This window comes from Dermacentor variabilis, chromosome 7, assembly GCF_050947875.1.
Source record: "Dermacentor variabilis isolate Ectoservices chromosome 7, ASM5094787v1, whole genome shotgun sequence".
NCBI lineage: Eukaryota > Metazoa > Arthropoda > Arachnida > Ixodida > Ixodidae > Dermacentor > Dermacentor variabilis.
In genome coordinates this window covers 83,261,596-83,287,237 of record NC_134574.1, presented here as the reverse complement: position 1 = coordinate 83,287,237, position 25,642 = coordinate 83,261,596, and the positions used below count along the sequence as shown (strand labels likewise).

The following is a 25,642-nucleotide window of genomic DNA, read 5'->3' as shown; positions in this document are numbered from 1 at the left end:
GAAAGTTAACGCGGTAGCCATAAAGGCCGTTATTGAACTCGCCACTTTTTGAGGTGTCGCTCTGACGGGATAATTTGTCCAGACGCATATTTCATTTGTACAAATTGGTAGCTGGACAATAGTTGGTACGCATTTCACAAGACGAAGGCGTGAAGCATTGAAAGATGTGGATTTGTCAATAGCATCTATGACGGCATTACGGCGTGTGTAGTGTTGAGACGTCGAGCCACCTTCTGTGTGCACAAATAAAAGCCTCAATTTAAGTACCAGCACGTCGCTGCATACACTTGAGCAGCAAGACCCATCGATTCATTGACATGAAAGATGGTAAATGTTTTGCTGCTGGATTACGTGACTTGACACAGAGAATTTTCATTGAAACAATGGAAACGTTCAAACCAGACCATATCATTTGACCATTTCCTCACGTACTGCACCTACCACTGTATTTTGGCCAAGATCATTCGTTTCAACAACTTCGCTACTGAAATTGACAGTTCGATCGGGTGGTGTGACATCAGCGCTAAAGGATAACTGCCAGTTCCCAGAAGCAGGTACCTAGCGCTTGTTCTACATTTGATGACCGTTGAACTATGTCCGCTTATCATTAAGAATGTCAAACACCACTTTTTTGCCCGTTAAAAGACCAATACGTCACAAGATGCCGTAAGGTATGCCACCTGATCTACCTCTGCGATTCTACAAGCCAAGTGCTCCTACGAAATTGTTTAGGGGCGAAACGAATGTACGCGTCTAAATGCTGCGAATGTGGAATTCTATGCAGGTTGGTCAGCAGTCTTAGCAAGTACATTTTACACAACCGGTAAAGAATGCAACGACTGGAATTCCTGGAGCTTGTGACCAGAAATGAATATGTGTAATCACTTGGATATTTGATAGAATTTGCAATAATATTGACATCACGAAGATTTTATTTATTAGCAGCCAAAATTATACAGCGAGCGGCTTCCACGGAACTGCTTGCAATGCAGAAGTTCATTATCCTGATCAAGCCTCGATGTAAACATCAATTTAATAAACATTTCAGTTCGCAACTACTGATATTCCTATTGTGAGCACTTGGTGTACGCTAATTTTAATTTATTTATTATTGTAAGCGTTCTCTTTATCAGTAATAAGGCAATATTATTCGAGACGAGAGATGAATTATACGCTGAGGTGGCGCAAAAATTTTTAATGATTAACCTTCTAACTCGTTACCGTGTAGGCTAAAAAGCAATTTACATCCAGTAATATATATAAAACTGAAATTGTGTAATGTTACCCGTCGACGAACCAAACCAGAAAAGTAGCACGCTATTCTCCTGCAAAAACGTAAACAGAGAGAAATTTTTGTTGGCAAAGAGACGATTCAATTCCCTTCGCAGCAGATGTGAACACAAAATAACCTTGAAAAAATATGCAGGTGTCGACATGATGTAAAACACAATACATCGCCGCGTTAGTATGGCGCGGTACACCTGTGAACCGAACGGGACAATAGACACCATTTTCGGTTTTTTTCTGTATATGTATGTATTCATGCGCTCCTTTTCCGTGTGGCTGCTGCCGGAATTCTGCGCCATATGCAGTCTGACTGGATACTTTCCCAGGCAAAGCATGGTGCCAAAACATCTTTTTACGGTGCTTCTGTTTACCACCTCTTTAACCATGTTGGAATGTAGATTTAGTGGAGTGAAATCAGCTCTGACTGGTATAAAGGTAAGAATTTGTTTTAACTCGCCCTCGAGTACACATACATAGCTGAACTGAGTTCCTTAAGCATATGGTATAAAGCATCAGCAGGTGTCAATGTGTTGCTTGTGGGAGAACGCGTATGAAGGAATTTTTTTGTACATTTTTGCGTGCAATCGTTGTATCCAGATAGATAAATTTATTGCAGACTGATTTTACTGCTGTAATCTCGTCACACGTGGAATTGTTGTGTTGGAGAGTGAATTAGAAGAACGAACTTGAAGGTTTACAAAAATCACGTTAGATATTTGAGATATTTGTGAATGTTAACGCATCAGTTAATTTTGATTTGGGAAATGTTGGCCAATGGAAATATGAACAAGTGATTATATTATAATTTTGTCAGCATTAAATTACGAATGACAATGTCGCTATTCATCAGTTAATCCAATCAATGATCTTGTAATACTCAAACGCAGCCCTAATGTAAGTTTTTGGACGTTTGTTAACAATTGCATTCAAAATCATCATATCCCTAATATGTTCAATATCATGGTTCTCCGTGAATTCCATTTACATGGTAATGTTTAGTCACTATTTAAACACTAGGGAATCCTTTGTGGGAATTTGACAGTTCTCTTTAGGTAGAAATTTGAGGACATTGCGGAATCCACATGTCCGACGATGTTTGTTTGGCAGACCAAGAACTGCATTATCAATGAGGGAATAATACACTCACAAGAAAATAAAATAACTAAATTAAGAAACCAGCAATGCAATCTTTTAAGCTCAGACACATTCCTGGCCTATGGAGAAACGCTCTTGTGCATTTCGCTTGACGAAGGCACTGTTATTATTCCTCAGAATTTCAGGTCTATAAAATGCGTACATCTTTAGTGGTGCGGTTTGCTTTATGTAGGTTGTGTGCCTGTCATGGGTTGCGCAAATAATGTCCAATTTCATCATGCCCATCTTGAGCATGGTACACATGCAGCCGGGCAAACTTCTGCAATATTAATTGATAACCTCTACGTCCGTGAGCACTAAAATTAGTTTATCAATTATTTAGGATCGTATTCATATTTCATATCATATCTATATTTCATATTCATATCAGATTCACATTTAAAATAGGTTTTCGTCATCGTAACATATTTCTCAATATCTGATGCATTCGATTTCAGATCCTACTTTATAGAGACTTAGTGATTTCTTGATTTTTAGCAACATGACACCCCTTGTAACGGACGGCATTTGACAGTCGGATAATCATGTACCAAACGATTTTGCTGTCAACAACAAATGTTCAAGACTTGTGGCCTACTTGGGTCAGGTTCTTATCCAATCTACAATATGCGCTATGTTATTGCCAATCCGCCATGCTAGGCTCCCTACACCGCAGCTAATGACGCGGTAATTGTACCGACTTCACTTTACCAGCAAAACCGTCTTCAGTGGAGAAACCCGACTGAAGCGATCAGTGACCGCACGCACGCACGCACGCACACACACACACACACACACACGCACACACGCACGCACACACACACATACACACACACACACACACGCGCACACACACACATACACACGCACGCACGCACACGTGCGTGCGCGCACACAAACACAGTATTTGCCAATTGTATTGTCTGCACCAAAAAGGCAGTCGTTCCGGTATTCCTCTCTATTACGGGCTTGTTATCAGCCGTTTTCCAGTCCACGTACGTCTGATAGTGTTCAAGGCATGCCCGAGTTCTGCGAGCTTGTAGAGCTCGCAGAGACCATGGTGATCCCTACAGCTTCCATCTTGGCCATCTGCATGTATATTGTGACAGGGATCAGACTAGCCAAAACAAAAAGTAAGTGTATTTAAGCGATGCATACAGACAGAAGCCGAGATGACAGAACGACAACCACACGAGCACTTATTTGGTCCTCGTCTTCATCCCACAACAGAGACAACAGATGCCTGGCTCAAAGGGCTCTCATCAAAGTCGAAGATGCCAAGATAAGGCATCAACATGTGCCTGACATCGGCAGCCTTTGACGGAAGGAGGTTAGGTGGTAGCATCCTTGTAATGTCACGATCGGCTGTATGACTGGAGGTAGGAAAGGAAGTGGGGAGCGAAGGATCGCCGGCAACTAATGCAGAAACGGCAGACTCATCGATAGAACAGAAGTTGTTCAGAGTCATGCCTTTTGGTATAAATTGCGTCCAGCAGCTGAAGTTTAAGATGGGAAGGGACGCCCGGTTATTAGAAGCGGTGAGAGTGGTAGTATGAGGAACAAAGATATTTCTGGCCAGTAGAACGTTAAGAAGGGGACCCAGGACGTAATCGTCATCGGGAATTCAAAGGATATACATTACGTAATGGGTTGAAGTGCCAGACGGATTGAATCCACGGAACACAAATGCACCTAACGGTTGGTGTAGTGTCTTAGTAGTGAGGTAGGTCAAGATGAAGTAATTTGGTCCCATAAGCTCTAGGGCGGAGTGGGCAGAAAGAAACTCCATGCCTAGGATGAGTTGATGGGAGCAGTGCTCAAGCATAGCAAGTAATGTCGTCGTACAGCAGCTGCAAATACTTATTTTCGCAGAGGATATACCAAGGACGGCAAGCATTTCCCTGTGGGCGACTCTGATGAACAGTCACATAGATGGTATGGTGACCTTCTTAAGTTGGGAGCGAAGCTCCGAATGCAATATTGATATATGCGCCCCCATGTCAACAAGCGCAGCCAAAGTGCACCGTCCATCTTAACGCCAATTCAGTTGCGTCTAGTCTGCAATGTGGTAAGAGGATTTTACGGTCGAGGTGTGAATGCAGCTTCGCCCGCGGGAGCTGCATCGTCAAATTTTCAGAGGCAGGAGTCCAATTCATGAGGAAGAGCGGTAGAATTGTGGGGAGGGAGACGATGGGCGACGAGACAACGGCGAACGGGAATGGTGACCACGCGGACATGGCGAACGACGGTATGACATGGTAGGAGCGTCGAACACATCGTTCACATCGAACTTTCGCCCGTCTCATTGTTCTCTGTTGCGTAGCGAGACGTGGAAGTAATGTATTTTCGTATTCTTTTCTGATCTGGTCATGTAATAATTAAAACAGTATCAATAAATTTTTGGGTTATATGTGCTAAAACCACGATTTAATTTTGAGGCACACTGTAGAGGGGAACTCCGAATTAATTTTGACTTCCAAAGGTTCCTTGTCGTTCACCCAATGCACAGGACACAAGCATTTTGCCAATTGTCCCCCATCTAAATGCGATCGCAGTGGCCACGATTCAATCCCCCGACCTCGTGCTTAGATGCAATACGTCATAGGCGCATAGCACCGTGTCGAATCGCAGATTGTCCAAGAATATTAAAGGAGCGGGAGAAGACTCTCAGGAAGCTTTTGTAGGTATGTTACGAAAAATCAGGAATCTTCACGATAAAGGCAAAAAACAGCGATATCCGAGTAGAAGTAGGAATTTCCAATACTATGGATCAGAAGAAAATGTACGATTGTACTTTGGCTGGCTATGTAAGGGGTGCTGCAGGAAAGATATAGTCGATCGGAGAACAGTAGTTTCAATGGCTAGATATACTGTAAAACATTCCAGAAAAAAGATAGTGTTGTTGAACTATGAAACGTGTATAGCTTTAGGTGCATATGCATTTTATGTTTTCTAATCAGCTCCTGCAACACAGCGGCAATTGAACACTGCTCAAAGACAGCCCTTATACTAGAGTGCACCTAAATTAGATACACCGTGATAGTACCGAACCACAGGCCAACTCAAGTAGGCGTCCCACTGCCAATTTATATTTTAAACATCGCTTTGAAGGCAAAACATTTTTGAGATATGTTTCACCTTCTAATCAGGTGACCCTCGAAAAGTCCATAGGGTCCACCAGTACAGACACTGCCAAAATCGTGTGACCAGCAATGGACGGCGGTGAGGTAACTTCTACGTCCAAAATTGACCATTGTCGCATTCCTCGCAGTACTGCAGTAAGGTTATGAATGCCAGGAGTGGCCATAATTTGTCGGACTCATCATGTGTGCGCATACCCGCCGCTCCATGGTGCATATCAAGGTCTTCTAGTGTATACGGGTTGCACCCTTCCTATATTTTCGCACAACCTTATGGCTTGCACGAAACTTGCGTAATAATTGCCGACTCCACAATGCAGCGCATACATTTTGTTCAGTGCGTCAAAATTAAGTGCGGACGCATGCTTTCGAGCATGCGTCTATCTCAGACTTACTTGTCGCGAGCAGCCCCTTTAAAGGGGTCTTGTGCTACACTTCTGTCCTAGTTAAAAAGGCACAGTCCGCGTATAGCATATGCTCCTATCACCGTATCGTACGGAGCGCATGAAGCTCGCAAGCGCAGCGCGAATCCACTGTTTTTCTCAAACGCTCTCTTTTCAACAAAGAACTGCTCCTCGCTCTTTTCTGGACACATTATTTTTAATATAACCGACTCATACGCGGCTGCAATCGGCGAATATCTGACATCAATCAAGAAGGCTGCTTGGATCAGCGCGTTTCTTTCCGCTGTTATTGTGTATATTTATTGACGCCACGTAATCAACTGGCTCAAGTAGCTCAAGAGTGCTTTCCAATTTGGATGATAATTAAGTATTTCCGGAGGTATACGAATATCATCTCTCATGCTCGACCGCAGCCGGCCGCGTTGGAAACAGACTTTCGCCCCACCCTCCTCATTGGTGTCGTATCCGTCAGATTTAGTTAATTTTGACTATTTTGCACATTCAGGCAGCCTCGAACCAGGCGAAGCATAATGCCTGACCCCACGCACAATTGTCAGCGGGCGCTCAATCCTAGCCGCTTCTGGTTACACGCCTTAGCAGTATTCCCTTCGCATTGAGCTGTTGACGCGCAATTTCGGTGTAGCTGCTATCCGTCGGTCAAGCCTGTGCAAGACAAGGCCGCTGCGCAGCACGTAGCACTAGTCATATTGTAGAATACAAACGGAAGCAAGCCCTGAAGGCCTTTAGTGGAAAAATGAGACCTTGCGCATACGCGCTAGAGATGTCTGTAGCTGCGGCCAGCTACGTTGTGGCTTTGTTATGATAGGCAATTATTCTGCGATTCCGCAATGGGAGAGGTGCTACAACAAAACACTGCGTTTGCCTTGAAACTATTGCTTTCGACTAACAACAGCTCACTACTAGGGCAGATGAAAGTTCAATGTTATGAAGAGAGCTTTTTTAAGCCAACCTAGCATTTTGTCAATTTCACCACATCCCTAGGGAGCTGGCGTGCATACTATTCGATAACCAACACATTATTGTTGCACTTTCGTACATTACCGTTTAATTATTTCACTTGTGCTCTTTATAGAGACCACGAAATGTCGTCTGTCGTAGGATTTAGGGCAGGTAGTTGCCCTAAGTCCGGCTTCACTAAAGTGATCGGTGTGGCTGATTCACGGCACGGAGCTTAGGCAAAGACCGAGGTAAAATTTAAAAAAAAAGTTTCATGTACTGGTTGTTTCACTTTTCAGAATATTTCACAATATGCTGGGCTGATGTGATGCTTGTGAATCGAGGTTGCCCACTCACATATATAAACGTCTGCAGAAGGGAACTTTGATAGGTCATTGAAGAAGGCAAGGACGACCGTCCTAGAGACTACGCGCTATGTACAAGTGCATGATATCCTTTGCGGTTATATTTCGGTGAAGACAGGATTTTGCCACTGTCTTAGCTGAGGTCCTCGGTAACACTAATAAAACGGTTTTATTGGGTATAGGTAAAGACCAGTGGAATTGACTGGTAATCCTTCAGCGTATAAGATAGTCCTGGAGCCGAAGCAAGACACCTGAGTATTTCAAAAGCGGCAAATTAAGTTTTCAAATGTAACGTCTCTAATCTTACCTCAAGGCAGTTAACATCTCAAACCAAGGCAATAAACTAACAATGTTACTAACGTCCTGCCGTGAGCTGAATTTAGGAGATCGCCTGAGCTTTGCTTGCATCACAAAAAACTTCATAACTCTACTACACCACGATCACGGAGCTTCCGAATCAAAGGTATGGTCCAAGCTCATCAAAAATGCTTTGCTATTCCAAGATTCAGTAGCGGAACCAGGCGCCGACAGGGTCATAAATTGCTTACTACTGCGATTTTCTTACGACGAATGCAGGCTTAGTCACATTGACTCGAAGACAGTCTATTATTTCAGAGGGCCCCGAGTCTGAATATAGAGAAACAGAACAATGTGCTTACGGAGCAGGCGAAGTGGACTTGGATCATTTTGCTACAAAATATTATACCATTCGACAGTTTCATTTGTAGTATCAGAGACAGAATTTTGCAGTAGCACTTTCGCAAATAGAGCGATATCACGTTTGAATGCGTTTACAACGTAGTGCCTCAAGCAGCATATGAAGCCGTCGATAGCCTTGTACTGTGCAAACCGCAGAACTTAAAAAAAAATAAAAAGCCACGGAAACAGACCGGCAAGCATAAGCGTTGCTGAATGCGCGCGCCCGACAAATACACAACGTCGTGTCTACTTTGGTAATTTCTTGAGGCGCAGGAAACGACTACAAGATTCAACTACAAGATACAATTTCAGCTAATAGGGAAGAATCCAACGACCTTGTAGCCCTGAGAATTGCCAACGCAGAGTTTCGAGATGCGATTCAGAGCTCGCCTAGCCGGAAAGGTTCTTCAAATATAATATGACTGAAATGCATCACGCTCAATTTTCAGCTCCGAGACATTATAGCCTCTGGTGCAGTGGCTCTTACTCGCTTCAGAAATGCAATTTTGAGGTGTAGTGATGGTATTTGTTCCATTTAGAAAAACGGTAACTAAAGTGTACTGAACCAACACGTGTACATACTTCGATGTCTAAGTAATGAGCCATTTTTCTGAAACGAAACTGGCTCCCCGCGTTGGAAATTACTTTCAGCCGCGTAAATCAAGTAAAGCAAGAAGCTGACTTGCCACCACTTTCAGAGGGCTCTTCGCAAGTTGTCAGCACGGGCATTAGATCAAGCTGAAAACAAGCTGGATATTTGAGTTGAAAGTATCTTGTCCTGTAGAAGGGGTAACGTAAATAATTGGAGTGACGCTATATATATGTCGATGAAAGTAAAGTCTCTTCAATCCCCAAGGGCGGCGATAACCCTGAGCACATTACCTGCCATATTGACCGCATTTGAATTTCCTTGAAAAGTTGTGTCCGACAATATTCCGGTCGTCATGACCAATAAAATCGCAGAATATGGCAAAAAAACTAAAACTGTAACACAACATTGCAGAAGCGCTCCTTAAAGCTATTCAACCAATGGCGATGCCGAACTCATGGTGGCGGAGGAGAAAGTAACTTTTCAGATGTTTACAGTCTAAACAGCACTATGCAAGACAGCATGATTTTTGTCCACAAGCGCACAACTGGAAAGCACGCAGAAAACACCGGCAGAAATGACGCTCATAAGGAAACTTATGATACTTCTGGACTGCGTGTAAAATAAACCTCAAGCAACAAGCAACGTTCCTGTGGTAGCAAAAAGGTCAAAAGCTCATTTCCAGACGAGATAAGCTGTATGGGTTTAGAATTTCTGTCGTGAGCAAGCGTTGAGTTCAAGTTTCCTTGTTGGACTGCTACAAAATCTATTATTCCGTAAATTGACGACGGCGAACACAATTGCCGGCTTAAGGATTCGGCGCGGGTAGACAAAGTGACAAGATAAGACGAATCTCCGATATCAATACCTGCAGAAATCCTCTTCCCTGAAACAACAATGGTCGCAGACTACAGTGAGCCTGGCTATCCATCTAAATTGGTACTCATATATTCATAATCCAAAAATGCGACCAACAGTTACCCGTAGTGGGCTCATGAACGCGGCTCTGCTGCATATGCAATATTCCTGCCAACCTCACACGAAAATACTAAAGGGGAGTACCCTCCCGTGCCAAGACTATGCTTCTATCGCGCCTAGTATTTCATTAGAATAAGTGAAAGTAATATGTCTTCAAAGAATACGAGTTCGACCGGCCACCTGGACAAAGCGATAAGGGCGTGTGTGGTAGACGTGCTACTGAAACTTTTTATCCGACACCGTGATTTCGCTATCACTCTTGTGGGGAGTTATTTGTCGTGATAATATATATGCTAACTTATTTTCATGTGCCTAATAATTTGACTAAATTATTTTTTGTGCGAAATAACATTCGATTCTACTCCTTCACAGACATGTGTACCATGGCACTTAACTCCCGAAATCTTTCACCACCAGAATTCGGAGTTTTTCGGCAATCAAACGTCTCTTGAAAGCTAATGCAGATGCACGAGCGTAATGTATGAGGAACGAGAGGCAGAGTAGAACAAAGCGTTTTATTCTTCTTCACTCTGGAGGATATTTCATTTGAAATACTTTTGCGTTTGCATTCATTGTTTATGTCCGATCAAAATGTCGATATATTAAAGTAACTGGAGATGTCAAAACCAAATATAGTGCGCTTTCAATAGCAAGTAAAAATTTCCTGTTACGATTCTGTCCGCATATGTATATGCAAACTAACAATCTCTGTTTTCTGCTTATTTGCAGAGCATAGTGCGAGGAAGCACGCGTCATCGTCTAAAAGACTGTAAAGAAGGTACCATCGCAAAAGTAAACAACTGCTTACATTCATCTGCTACTAAGTGTTCGCTTTAATGGTGCTGTCTCTAGGGAAAATGAGGCACAATCCCAAACCTTTCTGTCATCAGTTTTGACAATTTATTTAATGTAGAGAAACGAACATTTAAAAGAAGCGGATGCTTGTGCAAGCATTGGAGCGGTTGTTGGAGGCTCTACATAAAATAAATGCATTGGGGTAATTCCACGCCGAACGTCCAAACACTGCGGTCGACCCTCTCCAACTTGTCAATCATTTTGGTGCACTGTTTATCCTCGTAAAGCATTGTTGCAAGAAATGTTTGTTCTGTCCCTTACAATGTGTTGAAAGTTGCCGTGCTGGGGGATACCTAGGTTGCATCAAAACATGTGCGAAAATAAAATACTACGCGGAGCCGCCTACAAAGTTGCTCTTTGCCAAAAAGGAAATTCCGCTTTCTTAACTATTCTCAATGGCGGATGCTACGTTGGATCACGATGTCCTTTCTCATGAAGCAATATGGTGAATTTAGACCAATATCAACAATTTTTTTTACAAAATTCTTAACAGGATTTGCAGAGAAAATTACGTGTTGGGATATTTGGCAATGAGCGTGCCAAAAAAGTTTGAAGTTGATGGGCGAGTAGTTTCGAAGTGGAAGAGGCGCAAACATATAAAGATGGGTGATGTGCCTCATGATAAGGCGCACCTACTTCGGGGATGCGTTTATACCAATTGGAAGGCTGTACAAAAGATATTTATTTCTGAACGTTTACTTTTGATACTCTTTCTTTTAATCTAGAATAGGACGTTGATGTTGAGCGGCCTCTGCGTCTCTGGGCACAGGCCCGTCAGTCCACTTTACTGTTTAGCGCGTTCCTCTGGGGCAACGTAAAAGTTTTGTAGCCGTTCTGGTGGCAAAATCATGTGATGATTTGTGTTTTCCCGTTTTGACATGCATTCGGGGCTTCGCCACGGTGCCGCCGTAGTAGTATACGTCAGAGAAGACGAAAGGCAGTTCGTTTAGAATTACATTGCTGTATAACAAAAGTGTATGAGAAGCGCTGGCGATGCACCTGTAGTTCTTTCTTATGGGAGAGTGGCGTAACAGCTATTTTTCGAGTGGTGAGTGGGACGCAAACTGTAATATCTCTCTCTCTCTCTCCTTACATATATATGTATATATATACATAGGTTCTACCGAGATTTAAAAAAAATGTGAATAACACATAGGCGCACAAATTCAAGCTTACGCTGTATGCTATATTTTGTATGCAAATATATTTTGCATCGCGATATATATGAGCCCTGGTAATTTATAAATATATAATGAGCCCGGATAATTTAATACACTTGAGAAATATTGTTATTATATGAACACTGTGGCTGAGAAAATTATCATCTGCCTATTCGTTGTCCCCTGTAGCACGATGGCCTCCCCCTGCGATTTCCAATTACACCTATCCTACACCGATCGCCCCAACTAGTCCACTGCCATCATCGGCTGCGCCTCTCTTCTCTTGGCACCCATTATTTAACCCTATGGGTCCACTAGTTATGTAACCAACGCCTTACATGACCTACCTCGCTCGATTTCCTTTTCTTAGTGCCAATTGGAATATCGGCTATGGCTGTTTGCTCTCTGATCCACACCGCTCTCTTCCTGTCTCTTAACGCCATGCCGAATATTGCTCGTTCCGTCGCTCTTTGCGTGGTCCTTAACATATTTTCGAGCTTCTTTGTCAGTCTCCAAGTCTCGGCTGCATATGTCAGCACCGGGAAAATGCACTGATTGTGCACCGTTCTTTTCAATGATAATGGTAAGCGTCCAGTCAGGATCTGACAATTTTAGCCGAATGCGCTCCAACTCATTTTTATTCGTTTGTAAATTTTCTTCTCATGGTCAGGGTCCCCAGGGAGTAATTGGCCTAGGTAAAAGCACTCCTTCACAGAATTGAGAGACTGACTAAAATCCTGAGCTCTTGTTTCCTTGCCCAGCTATTGATAATTATTTTTGTCTTTCGCATAACAATATTCAACGCCGCTCTTATACTCTCCCTGTTAAGGTCCCTGAACAGGACAATGTCATCTGTAAATCGAAGTTTGATGAGATATTCGCCCAGTTTAGTAGCTTGAATACTTCTTTCTAGCACGCAGAGAATAGTGTTGGAGAGATTGTGTCTCCTTGTCTGAGCACTTTCTTAATAAGTATCTTCCTACTTTTCTTTTGGAGCATTGGAGTCGCTGTGGAATCAGTGGAGGTACTTTCCAAGATATTTACGTAAGCATCCTGTGCTCCTTGGTAACGCAGTGCCTCTGTGGCTTCTGGTATTTTGAATGAATCGAATTCCTTTTCGTAATCTATGAAAGCCATATAAAAAGGCTTATTGTACTCTGCGGATTTCTCGATTACCTGATTGATGATAAGGATCTGATCAATTGTAGAGTATCCCGTCCTGATGCCTGCATGTTTTCTTGGTTGACTAAAGTCCAGCGTTGCACTTGTGCTATTGGAGATTATCTTGGTGAGTATTTTGCATAAGATGGGAAGCAAGCTAATGGGCCCATATTTTTTCTATTATTTAACGTCTCCCTGTTAGTGCAGTAGTATAGTGTTTGCATTCTTCCGCATCTCTGGGACCCTTGAAGTCGATACACAGTTCGCATAAAAGGCCGTTAGTTTTTGAAGTATTATGTGTCGATCATATTTTATTAAATCGAACCGTAGTCCATCTTCCACTGCCGCTTTTACCCGTTTCATTTCTTGTGAGGCGATTCTAACTTCATCGCTAGTTGTTGAAGGGGCTTCAATAACCTGTTCATTACTATTGCGAATGGGCGTATGGTGGCTGCTTTGGGTACTGTACAGGTCAGTATATGAGGAGTGGAAACAATAAAAGTGTCTGCGCTAACAGTGCCCCTGTGACAACTAAATGGACCCTAAAATAGCTGCACATGGTCATACGTGTTGACCTGAAAAGCTTAGGCTATAACAGGACATAGTAATCAAGATCTCTCAAAGACCATGCTCAGAGGACCTGGGTCTACAAGCAGGATTTCTGTATTGCCCAGTACTTCCTGCATCTAGATAAGATGCTTCTTTTGCCGCGCGGAAAAAAGCCAAACTTGCTTGCTTGGCTTATATGCCTATTGCTTCTTAGAAGGAGCACTTTGCCAAAGACAACCACAGCTACCTATGTACTTGGAGAAGTTCCTAGGCCATGTCCTGCCTTGTCAAACTCACTGAACACAACTTGTCACAGAGGATACGTCTCGAGCATGAGTGACCGCATCAAAAGGAAAGAGATGCACGACTACGGAAGTTGCGGGAAGCACATCACTGTTAATCTTGTCGCGTTCAGTGGCGGTAAATAGCCGCCAAACATCATCGCAAAGACGGACAATGATGGTTACCTGCATACTTTTCAGGCCTTTCTAAATAAAAATGTCAGGTCGAGGTACATAACAAGAACCTTAAATGGAGGCAGTCAGATATCATTTATCACAGAATTCCTTCCTGAAAATCACGCCTCGAGATAATAAGCAAAATCAAAATCGCATTTAACGCATTTGGCTACGCAACCACCAGCGCTGCTTAAAAACTAAATGTCAATGAGTTACCAGTGCATTACCAACAAAAATCAAATATTAATATTGAGCACGCCTTCACTGTTCCGCTTACCTACCCGCGATGCTACCGCATTGGGAGTCGTAAATATGGTAATGGAGAAGCTACCAATTGAAGAAAGTTCCCTAGTTGACCAATAAACTTTCATAAAGCAGATAGAAAGCACGATTTCAACTTGTAGACTAGGTGTAATCACCTCTGGAAAATCCACCCAGAAGAAATTGTAGGAATCGATAATATTTTATTGTTGGCCTCAATCAAATAGCCATTTGGGTGGACACTGCAAGGACCAACTCTCCAAAAAGCTTTTCTCATCTCCAGACTAACCTGATGATCGGCGGTTTCCCAGTAGAAAGAATGAGTGACTATGAAGTAACAGCGCAGATACTACAATCAAACCAAGCGTTCCACAGATGAATGTGTAGTTCGTTTCACAGAAGGACCCGGTAAGTTAACCGACAGGTGCGCTATTGCTCTATTGTAGAAAGAGCCGAGCGAACTACGTCTCAACGACAATCATAAAACAATCAGTCGCCTGCCGAAACTGGCAAGTATGTAAGGGACTTTGAAAGAGTTACTGAATCCGCTTGATATGGTCGTCCGGACATACGCGGCATTTGGCCACGCAGTAGCTGTTTTCAGTCATGTTCTCAGTGATTGGGCTATTTGCTTCAGATAGCATCCGGGAGTTGTAAGGAAGCAGTCTTCGGCTACTAAACTACAGGTAGTTTTTGATTCATTGAAGAACGCCCAGACTTGCCATCGTTTGCAAGGCTCGAACCTCAATTCACAAATAGTACAAGTTCTGCTTCGCTATAGGTGGGGACGAGTAATGATACGCACATACATTTAGAAGACATCCGTGCATGCGAGGTAGGAGTGCGACTGACATGCTATCTGGTTTCTTTGCGTTGACCCCACTACTGCCATCCATGTCGTCGAAGGGCGTTATATTTGAAGGAGACGCAGCCCATGTGACTTATAGCCTCTGGGCGAATCTACAGAGACTCTCTGGGGGAGCTAGTGAAGTGTGCACTAAAGGTTGAATAGCCTAGGATTGGCGTAGCCTATAGAACTATGTCTACTACATCTGTGTGCTATTAGGTGGCTCGTGTACTAATTACCCCTTGTAGTTGGCTGCATCGAGGGCTTAACGGGAGTATTGAGATTTTTACGTTAGCGTATAGGCATTGTCTCAGAAGCTAGCTCTTTGTTCGCTGCTTGGTGCAATACACGCAGGCACGTGGGCATGTTCTTATATATTCATGTTTCTGAAACTTTGTCGTGATTCAATTCGGCTGGCTATGTCCAAGTAATGGGCCACTAAGATCAGTACATGGAAACCACATACGTGCAGTTAGCAGATTCATTTACAGTACTACGCCAGCATCGAATTCGCGACCATTCAGCGTCTTCTAATGGCTCGGAGCTACTAGATCAGCAAGTTATCAGCAAGATATTGCTGTTCTGGTTGCTCTGCACTGTTCAAATGGCTTGACTGCTGGCCAGTCGACGCTTGCTCGGTACTGTTCACGAATCGACCGCTGTACATCCACGACACATGCATTAAAATTTTGAATACGCAGACCTTCAAACGGAGAGGTCCGTCAGGTGTTCGACCTGCGGATGTCATACCTGCTAATACTATCAGATTCAAAACTACTTACAGCCCTTATGCTTGACGGAATCTCACCTTTGGGGAATGGTTTTGTAGACCATGAGACGAATTGTGTTTTCTTTCAGCCATTAAATAGGTAATGTTTCTTTCTATAGCTGGTATATTGCTTACGGCACAAGTGACCAACCACAGGCTTCTGCCAATCTCTAAACGCTGCTTGATGACTACAAGACATAATAAAGTGCGAAATGATTTTACGTGCGATAAGTTGGTGCAACTGAAAGAAGTTGTACATAAAGTGATCAAATTCCTTTCATATGGTAAGGCTTTATTGGATGACTCTTATCTTGTATAAAAACTTTACCAGCTTCTCTCAGACATAATACTTTCATAAAACAATAGTTTTTTACATACATTCCTTATTTTCTAGCCTAAGTTCGTTTGTTGTCGGATTTTCATTTTCGATATTGCCCATACGTGCGGCCTGCATCTCACTCTCATTTTCCAATTCTTAGGAGTTGGATTATATTGTAATAAAACAAGTTCTACAAACCCAGCAACTGCTAGTTTGCAATTGTTGATGATGATGACTGCGCCATCATGTCCTTCGCAAGACAGACTGGACGGAAATATGGTTTACAATATTTTCTGGCAGTTTTTTCTACTGAACTATACGTATTGTACAGCAGATTTATACACCTAAATTATAAAATTTTTGCTTTATTATTACGCTTCATATATATGCGAAAGCTTATGCTCATGGTAGTAGGAATCGCAGCATTTCGAAGCTAACACCGACATGTCTCTGCCTCTTTCAGTTCCTATGCACGAGAGAGCCGATATGGTTATATAACAGCACCGGACGTCCAGACCGTGATTGCGAAGTGGACCAAACGATAAATATCAACCAAACTTCCGTTCTCCTGTTGCGATCACTTTACGAAAACCGCACGAAGTACTATAAACAGTCACGCTATAATTCCCGAACTGCATTTACATCTGGTCTTCTTTTCACAGAAAATCCATCAGCCTAATGGGGACATTTGATCTGCAATATCAGAAGCGCATGCATCTTCATATTCCAGGTATGAAAAGACGTGGAATTTATTTATCCCTTCGAATCCACACTTGAAGAAGTGATTATACAGTTTCTGAAGCACACGTCGTGGTTAATGAATTTGACAAATTGGGGTGTTAACGAAGTTCCAATCACAGGTATCTAACGAATTGTATTTTTTATATAAGAATGATATAGGCACCCCAGGCGCATTTCGGCAGTCGCTGTCGGCATAGGGTTCCGTATGAAGTCTAAGGTAGATAAAGTCGTCGCCGGCGCCGTATGCTGTGTTTGCGAGTGAAAGCGTACGAGGCTGAGCCAGCGATCTTGGTTTGATCTCGTTAACACCAGCGAGGAAAGCGGTGAGGAAGGATCAAGGCTCCGGGAGTTTAGTAAGGAGGGAAGGGCGCGCTCTGGCGGCCGCGGCAGCCGTGAGAGCCCGCCTGGGGCAGTCTACCTCGAACACCATATGTGACGGTGAGAGAGTCCGCCGTGCGCTGTCTTTTCGCGGCCTAGGTTAACTTGATGCGCGACTCAGCACGAATGTCAGTTCGGTCGCTGCTGCTGCCGTGCATCGTCACTCCAGCGTTTTGACAATGGGTTTCCGCGGTCATCGATTGAGATGTGTTCTTGTTTCCTTGTGCGCACGTGAAAACATGCTTGTTTAGTTTGTTTATACGGCCGATAAAACTACGACCTTCACTTTGTATCAGTGCCCACCTATTTGCTATCGCAATTGCTGCGAAACTGTGACTTTTTTAATAGAATAGTGGTATTTTATGGACTACTCGAGAAAAATAATTGCTTCTGTTATGATGCATTTCCAGACATGCGTGTTCCCACGTTAGGTGACATGGTGTGCTTGAAATGCTTCACTGTGTAGGTTAGACATTTGGGAAACACGTTGTTGACCAGTGTGGTTACATTAGAAACAGCAGCATGTATTGTGGCTAGTCGGGCGAAAGATACACGCGGGAAGGAGCAACAAACTTCGAAGACTGACAAAAAGATGTGTATTTATGCGTCTTTAAACAAGAAAAGTGAGCGGGAGAATTTGCCTTGTTACGTTTTGGCCGAGCAGGGCTCCGAGCCGAGAAAGGAACACGACGCGGAACGACGAACGACGTTGCTTTATTCCGGCATAGCTGCTGCCGGTTGATACAAGAACATCATCGGCGTGCCTCCACTATCCTTTTAACAGCGTCACCACACGAAGGGAGAGGGAAACAGAACCCTCGTCACCATAATAACCATGCGCATCGGCGCATTCTCATGCTGACAGGCTCGCCGAGCTACGGCGCCTGGTAAAAGCAGACGAATGCGTGTGAGCGAAACAGCGTTCAGTACTATTCCCGCTGCAAATAAATAAAGTTAAACATCTGCACTAAAATTCATTGAGCGCACTGATCTTTTAGCTAATATTAAAATGATAAGGGAACACGCACACATGTAAACATCAGCTTAGGTGAAGGTGGCATTCGTGGAAACTGAAATAACTCGACGTCTGCCTCGAACGGTGGCGAGGTTAGTGCCACCAGTGGCACTCGTTGCTCCTGTTGGTCTCCCTTGGTTAAGGGGCCTACATCATGGCACAAACTCTGCAGAAAGAGTACTACAATGCAAAATGTTCTACATTAAATGCCCGTTGTTGTCTTATGGTGTGCGCCTACCTTCATTGTGTGCACTCGGCTTATTTTATGAGAAATTCTTCACATCTTTCTAGCGAACTTCCATTTGTTTTGTCACCTTCATCTCTTGCTTCTCGTTGTACTTGTCCATTTGAACAACTATCAAGTGCCACATCTCCAGTTTCACATACTCAGTTGCCTAAGTTTTCTATTTGTAACACATACCCAGAGCCATATGAGCAGTTGCGCGTTCCTAATGGCCATAGTTCTCTAGGCGGGCGCACACTGACTACATCGCCCTGTCTGGTAAATTCGTCACTATAGCAGCAGCGAGCAGCCACGAGCTGTAAAGTGCTGAAGACGGAGAGAAACGTTCGTATTGAAGCAACACACTGTTAGACGTTGATCATTGTGCGCAATCATTATAAATTGTACTTGTTGATATACTCAATGGCATCAGCAAAACGCATTTTAAAGCCGAGGTAAATGCTTAAAGGCGCCGTGACAAAGTGGTTCCAGACTTCTGCGTCTAAGCGGGAGGCCATTTGTTGCTAGGGCTTTTCTGTAGCTGGCCATATGAAAATAAAGTGTTTTTTTTAGCATATCAAATAAACTGATGTGTTGGAAATTCTGCCTGAGCACGTCCTCACCGTCTTCTGACGGCGTCTCCATAGCCGCTGCGTTGCTTTACAAGGATATTGTGCCTCGTAATGATTAATCTGAGACATTATTTCACAACTTTCCCAACTTTCTTGTGTCCTTAATATAGTCAGGCATCAGGGTAGTCAGCTGTAGTGCCTGCGTTCGCGCCGAAGTCGTTTATAGTGTTAGTAGGAATTTCCCCTTGAAATCATACGTTTCACACCGCATAGAGCATCTTGCTTACGTTCTACGTTCAACTACGTTATTTGTTACATAACTACACTACATCAACTACGTTAGTGTTATTCGTAACAAAGCATTGTTAGCCCATTGCATTCAGCCAATAGGTGGAAAAATTGCTGGCTCACCTCACATGCAGCCTCATCCCTAAAACAAGTTACGTGTTTGATACTTCCATATGATCAAGGGCTACCGATAGCCTTACCGCATTTCTATTTTAGGTCACAAACGCATGGCATGAAACAAGAGCATAGGAAGTTTTAGAAACGGCATACTCTTAATGATCTTGCTTACGCCAGGCACCACGTGCACATATTGCGTTCATACGTAATCTAGGTTCCTGGTCCATCTGTCTACAACTTTCATGTCGGAGCTCGAACATGAGTTAGTGCGAGATGCTATGCTCGTTGTTCACATGGGATAACAGCGAACTACATACAAATGAAGAGCGTTCTCGCGCAGTGCCTATACATTCGCTCACATGCTCGAATAATTTTTATTATCGGCGCTCTGTATTTTTTCACTGAGGGCTGGGCTGTGTATCTTCATAGATGACATTGCTACTATAACTTGCTTCTTCACTGAGGACACTTACCACTGAGGGCAGGGGTAATAAAAAGTTTTCCACGCGACTTCTATCCTCGTTGCAATTTTTTTATTGTACGCTGTCTTCATTGTGGCTGTCACGCACATAACTTTCGTGCTGATCAAACAAAATCGGAGATGTTGCTTCCCGCTCCACTAGACATGATGCCTTCGTTTCTGCAACTGAGATGGCCCTATAAAATTTGTTATACGCAATTAGGAACCCTCTGTCTAAACTTTCTCCTTTTTCAGATATGCCTGACAGCCTAACTGAAAACATGGAGTATCTAAGCAAGAAGTTGAGATGTGCGGTACTTAGGATTACACTTCCTGGTTAGTATTACAACAATGTTTTGCTGGAGTAAACAATCCCAAAATTCCCTGCAACCACTCGATAGAAGGACTGATCTTTTGCAGACAAGTGTTGGTGTTGTTCAATTATATTTATCACTTACTTTATTTTTATGCTACATTTTCAATGAAAGGTAATAAGCTATTCTACTGTATTGATTAGAGCACACAACTGTCAACAGAGAGCCGTCGCGTTTCCGTTCTTTTATGTATTTTTTTCACTCTAAAAATAAGTCACAAAGCAAAATGTGCCTTACCTAAACATTAGAAACAGCATGTGTTCGGTATTTTGTACTAATTGGTGCATCTGATAAAATAAAAGAACTGGTTGAGGTAGACAACCAAAAGCATGGTATATTAAGGAGATAGCTAAAGAGAGCAGCTTTATTCGTGAGAGGAAAATGGAAGCGCGAGGCCGGCTTTCTAATCATTATTATCAACCCATTTATGGCTACTGAAAAAGAAAATATTACTCAACGATATCCGAAATATTGTCTTCCCCAAGCAGAGGCCGTATTGTGCCTGCATACAGGTCTAAGCAGCCTGCCTGCTAGCAAAACTGTGCTTAACACACCATTGCTTCCATGGGGCGAAAAGGTACTTGCAAATATTACGACAAAGAAAGCACGCACGGGAATTCACTTCCAACCATTTGATATGCGAAAGGCCTACATGTGTCAAGCCAGTGTAGCGCCAAAACAAAACGAGCATAGAATAAAATAACACAGCCGCCACACTCGCATGTGATTTACTGAAGTCCTGTAGAAGAAGCCGAAGAAAGGTACGGAAGAGTGCCACTGCATAAAGTGGGAGTATATAATAAGTAAGTGCATAAAGAAAGCACGTAGCGTAATTGAAGTATGTGGCGCATAAAGGTGAGATCACTTTATATGGATAGAACGATATTTTCTGATACAATTCTATTGATAAACGCAATTTATTAAGAACCGAGAGTGGTCAAAGTGTCGCTTGCGTACAATTTCCCTTTCCGTCTTACATACGACAGGTTTCTCGCTCCCCGCTACTGTCGTCACTGAGCGGGTTTTAGCGTGATAGCGTAGGGGCCCTATAACGCAAATCTACTCAAATCTGTTTTCATTCTAGTCTCCTGACGTAAAAGTTACGTAACCCCTAACTCAGAGCGCTGTTTCTAAAGCCCAATCAAATGTGCTCCTCGTTTATAGGAGGACAATTTTTTTCGGTTTCAAAGTGAATACTATGGCCAACAATGAGAAGATTTTGTTATAAAATTGACTGATGAGAGGCGTAGAGCACGCTCAAGGGCAGAGCGTTTATATGGTACCTAGCAAGCACAGAAAAATACACAACCACATAGGTAGCATGCTGCCGGCGGCTGGGATTGGTTCGCTTCCCATTAGCTTGCGGTGGCTTGTGGAATACCGCGGTAGCGCGCAGAAGAAGGTTAAAAATACGCCACTACGGATTATCAGGAAGGAAGAGTTAGCAGAGCGATGTGGTAGACGTGTCGAAAGGACTCAATAAGGCTATTCTGCCACTAAAATTTCAACTATATTGAATTAAAATCATGCTCCCCGGCATATCGGAGTAGCCGGCGCAAGATCTGTCAGAGAACAGCCATCTTCTATTCGATTCGGAAAGGGGCAGTTTCAAAAAATATATATAAGTTTTGTTCGGCGTAGTATTGCGTCTTTAAGACGAGCACATCCCTTTCGTGAGGTGAGCTTTCGTGGCTTTCTTACGTCGCGCGATAGATTGGCGAAGTGGGCGCATTCCGAAAACGTTTTACCGATATCAGAGGGAACATGTCGAAAAGTAGTAAAGGCAAGGCGCAGAAGACAAGGACTCAGGAAGAAGAACACAAACGACAGGACCGGCACCTGTTCTTCTGCGCCTTGCCTTTACTACTTCAAGCATGAACCAAATAGCCCGAGCAAGAGTTTTACATGTCGAAAAGACTTGGAATCAGAAATAGTTTTTGAGTTTCATGTAATCATGCATAGTCACTGTGCAGACATCACATCAGATCGGCACGTCGTGTGACAGACAGGCGATGTCGGGGTGGCTCAAAAACTTTTTCTTCTATCATCATCTATCATATCATTGTAGAATTGGAATAGCTTTACGCTATAGCATCCTTTTTCATGTAGTGTTCTATTTCACTACGCTTTGAAATTTCCATGCATAGTGCACCTAAGTGCTTCTATTCGCTGTGCTTTGTGCGTGCGTCTGAAAAGTACGACAGGTAGCGCCATGACAGCCGGGAGAGCATTGTATTTACTTTATATGTCAGCCGATCCGCGGCGAAATCAGTATAAGCAGTCTACCGTAGCATTCGAGATTTTCTGATCTCAGATGTCTGGTGCCATCACGCCTACATTTCGACTTCAGCGATAGGCTGCGCTGGCAACTTGAGGGGAACCTGCTAAAAGGCCTAAACTATTAAACATCCTAAATATTCTAACGTAATGCGAAGGGTTTCAGCCAGCGATACCAGTACGCAACGAACAACTTCCAGAAGCGCTTTGATTGATATTAGACAAAATCATCACGTGTTCAGCAGTGGCAATGATCAGGAGACGTTCAGATTATTGCTGGAAGAAAGAAGTAAGGTAGTCATACGACCAGACCGTTTACAGGCATAGCGTTACAAGGTAGACAGAGATGCTTAAAGAGATTAGTACAAGTATACTAATAGGAAAGGCATTATTAGCATACCTGAGTAACTAAAGCGGGTTAGGGGACGATTTCTCGTCACCCCTTCCCAAAGGGGATTCTGATAAATGATCATCATGATCACCAGAAAGGATTCAAGCGGAAGACTTTGATGCGTTCGAAACGTAAAGTAATCTCGAAAACTCCAGAAGGTTATCGATAATATTCTATCGTCGGCGGGGACTGAAACTAAGAAAAAGCCGCTTACAGAGTCACTTGGTACAAACGAAGCAACTTCTACAAAATCAACGCCAAAGTCATTTCGAACCCGGTGACCGGGGCCGGCGGTATGTTACACGTAAACTACGACAACCATACGAAGACGGTACCCTGCTTCGAACTGAATTCACTTCGTTCGTAATAAATGACTGGATAACATAAACTGTGAAAAAAGCAGGCGTAGGCTAAACGCTATGGCACATTTATTGTTCTAGGCTTGCACATTTTGATCCCCCTGTACTGCTAAGCCCGCTGTCGCGCTAAACACGCTAAACTTAAGCTGTCTAATATGTTTGTAGTCCTTCAGCGGGATTATTCTTCAGTAAAACGGACACTCCATGCACGAGAAAGCAAACCACATGTTTAACAAATTAACAGAACTTTACCAATTAAATGTTCCAAGAGCAACCTTACGCCACATATTGAAATTTGCAAATTCTGCCCGGTGATGGTACAAGGCTTATTTAATTGGATTGAATTTACAGAATGGCGTGAGTTTTGAGATATGCGCCATCACACTCGCCCTAAGTGATCCACTCTTGTACTCACTAAAAAAATGTTCCTTTATGCACTGGAGCACAAAAGTAACTAGAACGCTCATGTATTTCGCCCCACACTTTGATAAATTTAACTTCGAAGCTGAAGTCATCTTCGAAATGTATTTCAAACGGATGCGTCTTGGAAACACACCGGATGCAATTAGTAAATTGAAATGAGGGCTTTATGCAACTATTTAGAAAGCTTTTAATATATTTTTGTAAATTAGGTTACTATGTGTTTGAAGTTGTAGCGCTCTTATCGCACGGCTCTTCAAAATATAAAGCTCAAGGACAAAAAATGAGCTCTAAAGCGCGCGATTTGTAAATGATCCGGAAAACATAAAATTGATCGCTTCAATTTTCGCAGCTAAGAACAATTCCACGTGTATCCGCTATAGTGTAGTGCAGAAGAGACTTATCGAGTTGAATGTGAGGTCCTTTATACCCTGAATACCTACTGCGAGAACAGAACACCAATTTGTTGGGAACAGAAAAGGCACCAGGAATAGGATGTCTATTGGCGAACAGTATTTATTTCGACTGGTGGCCATTTATATTGGTGTCCAGCAGGTGCCTGGCAGAATTGAACTGTGCCACGTGTTCATTACATAGTTAATACATCTACGACACATATAGTTCATCAAAACGCTTTTTAGGTATTATATCCGCAGTGTTGAAATCATTCTCTCAAAGAAAAATATTTTTGTGTCTTTGAGCAATACGAAATGCATAGAAGGCGGCTGCATAGGTTGAGTTTCTACAGAGAAGAATAAACCAGATATATCCCTTCGATTTAAATGTAAAGAATGTTTTCCAAATAACAACACAAATTCCCACATTTTAGAACAAGATGTCCGTAAGTGTCTATTTTTGTAGGTGTTTATTGGTACCTCTCACCTATTTAATTTTCTTTACCACTTCTGTAATTTTGAGATCCACGAACCATGTACTTGAAAAAATTATGGGGTACTGTATTTTTCAGATGGGTTTTGCCTCTTGAACATATTCTTTAAATACAGAAGATCACCTACGGTATAAACAGCTCGTAATGTAATACGGTACCACGCGTAATTTCCAGTACAAATTGGCAGTGATTGAACTTGTTCATTTGGCCTGATTCCTGTTAAATAAGACGCGATTATTCGGCGAAAAGAAGGTGATTTACTGCTGAAAGTATCACGTTTCTCATGTCATGCTTTCCAGTAAAGTGCATGACAGTATGCGGAGTACTTTTATTCATATCTAGAATATCTAGAATGTTTTTGCATAGAATTGAAAATAAAGTATACACATATTTTGTTGAAGTATATTGAACTGCTTTCACTTGTAGCAAAAGTATATTATGTTGTAGAGACAAAATAGCAGCGATTGACACTGGATTTCCTTTTGGAGAAAGGATGACCCGTTATTGTTTTTCTCGTTCTCTCTTAGGCAACCAAGCTGTTTATGACCTCCTAGTTCGAAATTCCTCGATTGAGCGGGGCCCTAGTAGAGGCTGTATTAAAAAATTTGCCAAGTTCACGAGTACGTCATTACGTATGTATCAACCATATTGTCAAAACATACTTCTCCAAAGGACGGAACCAGGATTCACCATTGTTACAACAACTAAACCGACAAAGACGCATCTTCGTTAGATAATTCTTGCCACTGTGTCGATATGACTACGCTGGCGTCGTTGGAGGCTTATAGGAAGTATTATACCTATGCAGCCTGTATCTTCAAATTCAAGGCATCAAACAAGACGTGAATACCTGGATATCTCTTTATGAAATCCATTTTTTCTTCTCTTACTTTGCAATAAATCTTGTGATGATGCAACTTGTACAAACAAATTAAATTTGAACTCCTATATCGCACGTCATGCCGCCTTCAGTGTTATGCATAGTCTTCAAAAAGCAGGCAGCCGTCATGGTGCCGCCTAGGACAGTGAACCGAAGCTATTTCTTCAGTTTCTCTTTTTCATCATGATTACTGCACTTGAGCTCCAAACATTGTCAGGGCCCTCAATCGACTGCTACAAGTCCTACCACTGCAGTATGTCTGTCGAAGGCAGCAGACACCATGTATCAACAAAAAACGCACAAATGATTTACATTTATGCGGTTGA

General features: G+C 42.7%; 1 protein-coding gene across 1 annotated transcript; it reads left to right on the top strand.

The window, feature by feature from the left end:
• Positions 1-1,531: 1,531 nt before the first annotated feature.
• LOC142586885 (uncharacterized) lies at positions 1,532-25,391 on the top strand. The gene is made up of 6 exons (XM_075697763.1): positions 1,532-1,722; positions 10,283-10,345; positions 16,396-16,532; positions 16,595-16,662; positions 19,982-20,062; positions 24,964-25,391. The coding sequence occupies exons 1-6, from the start codon at positions 1,543-1,545 to the stop codon at positions 25,167-25,169; spliced, it is 735 nt and encodes a 244-aa protein (XP_075553878.1). The 5' UTR covers positions 1,532-1,542; the 3' UTR covers positions 25,170-25,391.
• The last annotated feature ends 251 nt before the right edge of the window (positions 25,392-25,642 follow it).

Bases quoted from the DNA above. Each gene is read 5' to 3' on its own strand.
- LOC142586885 (XM_075697763.1), top strand. From the start codon at position 1,543: ATGCGCTCCTTTTCCGTGTGGCTGCTGCCGGAATTCTGCGCCATATGC. The intron at 10,346-16,395 runs GTAAACAACTGC...TGCCTCTTTCAG, and splicing joins AAGAAGGTACCATCGCAAAA to TTCCTATGCACGAGAGAGCC. The intron at 16,533-16,594 runs GTACTATAAACA...TTCTTTTCACAG, and splicing joins CTTTACGAAAACCGCACGAA to AAAATCCATCAGCCTAATGG.